This window comes from Argiope bruennichi, chromosome X1, assembly GCF_947563725.1.
Source record: "Argiope bruennichi chromosome X1, qqArgBrue1.1, whole genome shotgun sequence".
NCBI lineage: Eukaryota > Metazoa > Arthropoda > Arachnida > Araneae > Araneidae > Argiope > Argiope bruennichi.
In genome coordinates this window covers 40,645,944-40,651,967 of record NC_079162.1, presented here as the reverse complement: position 1 = coordinate 40,651,967, position 6,024 = coordinate 40,645,944, and the positions used below count along the sequence as shown (strand labels likewise).

Sequence of the window (6,024 nt, the reverse complement as noted above, 5' to 3'; positions counted from 1 at the left end):
TTTGGAAATAGCAACAAAATACAGGGTCAATTATTTTAAATGTTTAATATTTCCATAAACATTTATTTTTATTTTTCCTAACATACTGATTTTCACTAAAGACTAAAGAATATCTCTTTCTATTACGCTGAATTTCAAATCATCAATCCTACCCATAGATGTACCTATTGTTTCCGTACCAAAAATACTATTCTAACAGCAGACTTTTAAAAAAATCGTTGTAACTCTTACATTTATGCCAGCTAAATTAATTTAAAAAAAAACAACAAGAATATTGATTAGAATAACTGAAATTGTTTCTAGCCGGTCCCCCCCCCTCTACAGTCGAAGACGTCGATATCAAATATAGAACAAGTTTTTTTTTTTTTTTTCTCTTTTTGTTTCTTTTCTGGTGGAGAAGTTTCCATTAGATTGAACTTTATGCCATTCTTTCATGCAACATTTTAGTAATGCTTCACATCGTATAGATTAAAAATTTTCATTCTGCTGCCTATTGAATGAAAATAATGTGCAATGTCTTAAACAGCTGAACGTTTAATTTTCTCTCCCTTTTTATATGCATTATAATGTGTTAAACCATCAATACTTGCCACATTTTAACTCTGATAATTCATTTTTTTTTCCTTTTTAGTGGATTGGTTCCCATTAAAGGCAAAGTCACACAATGCATGAAATCAAGAAAACAAATAATATCTTGACAGTTTTTTCTTTTTCCTAATGGAGAAGTTTCTATTCGATTCCATTTTATGCTATTCTTTCACGCATCATTTTAGTAATGCTTCATAGAGCGCACAATGAAAATTTTCATCCTCCCACTTATTGTATGAAAATAATGCTTCATTTCTTGAATAAGTTAACATATATTTTTTTACCCATTACTGTCGACTAGAACGAAATCAGCTATCAATATCTGCGATAGTGTATCATTTATTTATCATTTCAGAGACAATTGATTTCCATTAAAGACAATGCCAAATAATGACTGAAATCAGGAAAATAAATAAAATGTTAACCGCTTGATTGACTCTTCCTTTTTTTTTCTTTTGTGGCAGGGATGTGCCAGGCAGCGAGCAGCTCCCCGCCCGCTGACGATTTCCTGAACAGCGACAGCCGTGCATCGAGCCCGCTCTCTTCGAGTGCAGTCACCGACGACAATCCTCCGGCGCACGGCTCCGGTGGAGGGACGGCCAGCTGCGGCGGCAATTCTGGCGGCGACAGCGACGCCAAGAAAGGCAAGAACAACCGGCGGAAGAAAAAAACGCGCACAGTCTTTACTCGCAGCCAAGTGTTCCAGCTTGAGTCCACTTTCGACATGAAACGTTACCTATCCAGCTCGGAACGGGCCGGCCTAGCCGCTTCCTTGCACTTGACTGAGACACAAGTGAAAATCTGGTTCCAAAACCGACGTAACAAGTGGAAACGGCAACTAGCAGCTGAGCTGGAAGCTGCTAACATGGCCCACGCTCAGCGAATGGTGAGGGTTCCAATCCTTTACCATGACACTGGTTCCTCGTCAGTGACGGCCACCGAAAACTCATCACTCAGCGTTGCGACATATCCGTCACTATACTATCACCACGCCTCCTTTGCCAACAGCCAGAGTGGGGGACGGGCCCCTCTCTCCAGTTTGGTGTGATGACAACACTTTTCATCGGAACTACTCCTTCTCTTCGTTATCTTCCGTCAAAAGATAACTTTGCCAAAGAAACAGAAAGAAAATAATAATTACAAAAAAAATTACCGAATGCTGTAGTGCTTCCTTACTGTTGTTACTATGAGAAAAAAAAAATGCAAAGCTTCTGAGCTGGTATTTCCTTGAACAATATCTTAATTACTGTTGTTCATGAGTCATCATTCGGTTAGTGTAGAGTAGCAGCGTGAATGAGCAATTCCATTCCTTACAATATGTACTTTTTGAAGGATCTGTGCATATTTATTGTCTTCAACCACGAAACGAGAAAATGGGTTTGGACCAAAGATTTAATCTGTGTTACTGGAGAATAAATAATACTCGCTCATCGTATTTTAAAAGGATGCTTTACTGCTTATTTTCACCTGTTTTTGGTTTTCTGTTGAAGTGGTTTGAATGTCTTTGTGTTATAGGGAATATACATACATATATATATATATACATATATCAGTATAAATTATGCATAGTATTGCACATATCTCCTGTGAAATTCTTTGCTGCCAAAAATGAACTACTTTTAATTAATGAATCGATTGCAGTAGAGTCTTAATATTTCTATGTTTTTATGTAGTAGAGTACATGGCATTCGATTCATAATCAAGATTATATAAAAACTGTTATGGTAAGTTGAAACATGTCTCTATACTTCAAAATGATGCTATTATGTATCTAAATAGTTCATCTCATTGTCTTATTTATTGTCTACATCATTATTAAACGTTTTGAATTATGTGTTAGTCGGAATTAGGTGCAATATTTATTCATTATATTAAAATTTATAATGCAAAATGTAGATTTTCTTTTTAACTGTGCAAAATTGCCAGCTTATAATGTAATCAGAAAGTTTCGTTTGAGTTAGTTGAATTTAAAAGCATGGAAAATACTGGTTATTAAACATATTTTATTTATTAGGTGCGAATCCCCTTCCTATTTTCTAAAAATCATTCATTAAAAAGTAAGCCATGCCACTCATTTTACAGAAAAATGACAGTAACTGAAAGCTTCCGAAGAAAAGTCAAATATAAATTATTATGGTTATGCATAACTAATAGCTAAGTGCAGTCCACAGTGCATTAAAATACATCTGTTTCTAAAGACTTCACAATTAAGATGTAAAGTTAAGGAAAGAGCCGAGGATAAATTCCGGCCATGAAAATTTAAATAATTTCTGAGTTAAATATGCAATTTGTAAATGAGGCGAAGAGTCCAATGATTAACATTTAACTCTAAATTTGTGACTCCTCTAGCGGTTTGCTTAAATCTTCGCATTTCTACCGATTTTATCCCTTTGTAATATTCAAAAGGACAAGATATTTAATAAGCCATTAACTACAGCGCTAAGAAAAGTAATTACCTTATTCATTCGTTGTAGGCTATTATGCGTTAGATTTAAGTGTAATATTTTAAAGGCTCTGAATTTTGTGTCCAATATTATGCACACATTTCTACGTTACAAGCATCTCTTGAATATCGTATAATATTAGTGTTATATTTTTTAAATATGATCTGTAAAAGTATTTCTGTAAAAGAGGAAATAGTAATCGAAATATTAAATTTAATCTGCGTGTATCCTTTTTTTTAAAAAGAAAAATGCATAATTGGATTAACAATTGGTTATACAAAAATTAAAATCACGCATGTAAATCACTTTCTTATAAAAATAAATCTAATAAACTAAGTTTTTTTTTAAAAATGTCATCCTAATTTTTTTTCAATGAATTATTTTCCAAACAAAGCAGATTTTTATCTTCTTCGAAACTAAAAATAATTTATAGTTCAACATCTAATAAAAACATGCACTTTTTCGCCTGAAAATGCATTAATTGATTAGAAAATAAATTATTAAAATTAAAGTTCGTTAAGTTAAATTTATTAAAGTTCGATTTAAATGTTAATAATGCATAAACTTATACAGACGAATGATGCATTTTATCACACAAAGTAGACTTAGAGTAGGATCAATGCTGAATTTTAATTTTTTTGAGTGAAAATATATTTATAAATATTCCCTAGAAATTCCACAACGCTTAAAGAAGTTAATCATTTTTACGCCATTTATTCGTTAATTCTAAACATTTAAATATAAAAACATTATATTATATAAAACATAGAACATTAGTTTTAAATTTTCGATTCTTAGATATGAATTTAAAAAAATTCCGAGTAAGATGCAAATAAAAAATGTATTTAAAGTATAACTAATAAATAAAAAATAATGCATATTAATTATTGAATTATTGTAAGTCCATGTATCCGTATTCCCAAGATGTAATTATATTAGTAAATTTTATTATTCCTTTTTGATTAATCTTTATGTAGATATTTAAAAATATGAAGAAAAAACTTTTTAAAGTAAATTTATATGCCCATTATAAGTTAAATGCTTTGTAGAAATTTTTATACCTAACACTACAGTCATATGTTACAGTTTTGAAATGTTATTTTCAGACTACCCAATCCTATCAAATCATGACTTGATGTAACTCAGGAAAATGTGATTCAGAACAAATGCAGTTAGATTAAATAATTTTTTTATTCTTAATAGTTATCTAAGCATTAAGAATTGTGAGATTAAAAATTCTTTTAGCTTATACAATGGAGATAATCATTACTTATATTTCTTCATTTGCTATCAAATAGTAGTGTGAGATTAAGAATATTAATCTTACGTAGCAAAGATGACAATTATTTAGAATATTTGATTTTTCATCTATATATTTTAATATATTTGCGATAAATGACTTATTTATTTAGTAAAAAATCATTTCAGTTAAATTGAAATCAGAAAGAGTAATCTTGCATTCGAGAATCTAAAAATTCTGAACAGTCTGTACTTTCTGGAAATGACATAAAAGAATTAAATGCAAAATATAATACTGATTTCTTTGTTAATGAATAAATCCTCCTGGTACAGTATCATTTCTTGCAAGGTTTCTGAAAGGTGATATCAGTACTGTGGACTGTATATGAAAATGATGCATGAATAATTACCTTAAATGATGCATGAATAATTAAATGATGAATGAAAAAATGCATGAATAATTAAATGATGAATGAAAAAATGCATGAATAATTACCATTTTATTTAGAGTATTCAAATTTTAAAAACTGGTAAATATCTGAAAAGACCTGTAAAAGGATAAATTTACTGCAAAAAAAAATTATCAATGAATTAAGGGAATGAAAAAGCGTGTTTCAAACTTCTGAAAAAAAAATAGCATGTGATGTATTGTGAATATGAATCCTAGGTTGTGAGATTTTTTTCTAGCAAAATCTGTAGAAACAATGTGTATTTTATAGCTACTTCAGAAAGAATACTGATATTATACACCTACTTTATATATTTATGAATGATAAGTCTAAAACTTGACTGTTTACAGTAAAATTGATATGGTATACTTGATAACAATATTAAAATGTTTAGTTTTATACTAAGGTGAACAATTTTCTACAGCTTTTGTTAGAATTTTACTTGCACTGTAGTATTTCCCTAATTCTGTCTGCATCATATTCATCAGTAACATAGATTTTACTGCATTCTGATTGATTCCTACTTCGTACTATAGCTCAAAGAAATAACTCATGCATAGGCGTTAAACTTAAGTCCATATAGTAAATACTTTTCTAATTGTACTTTATTTTAGATTTTTATAAAAAAAAAATTGTAATTTTTTGATGACTGAAAATCTCATAAAATTTTATAGGATAATTCTCACTGGTCTAAAATTATTATAGAAATTTGTTTTCCTGTATATTACATTTGCTAAGTACTGACTGTCGAAATATTTTCTCTTTTATTAAAATGTAAAGTTATATAACAAATTATTAAAAAGAAAATATTTTATTTTTCATTATTTTGGTATGTTAATGTGTACATATTTAAAAAATTATTTGAAGTTTTTATTACAGGTTCTGGTTTAATTCTAAACAGTAGCTATGATTATTTTCTTAATATTTTTTTAAAAATTCGTGCAAATTATGAAAAGTAGTTAATTTGCAAAAATTACTCAAAATGAAAACATTTTTTTTAAAAATATTTTAAAAATCATCCCCATTTTGCTTGTTTCCTCCGAGGAGAAATGCAATATTTTTGTTATACATCAATTGTATCGTATTATGTCATCAGTAAAATTTATGAATGGAAATTTTTTCCCGTGTTATCGCAAAAATTATTCTTGAAAAAAACTATTTATTTCTTAAAATCTTAATACATGTTTTTTTCATATTTTTATGCTGTTATTATTTAATTCAATTCTTACTCATGTTTAAAATAAACTCGAATATTTATATCAATTGGGTTCTAAACTATATTTTTATCTTCATATTTCAATAAT

General features: G+C 29.2%; 1 protein-coding gene across 1 annotated transcript; it reads left to right on the top strand.

Annotated features, from left to right (window-relative positions):
* Positions 1-1,054: 1,054 nt before the first annotated feature.
* Positions 1,055-1,699, top strand: LOC129959197 (homeobox protein HMX3-like). The gene has a single exon (XM_056072019.1). The coding sequence runs from the start codon at positions 1,055-1,057 to the stop codon at positions 1,634-1,636; it is 582 nt and encodes a 193-aa protein (XP_055927994.1). The 3' UTR covers positions 1,637-1,699.
* The last annotated feature ends 4,325 nt before the right edge of the window (positions 1,700-6,024 follow it).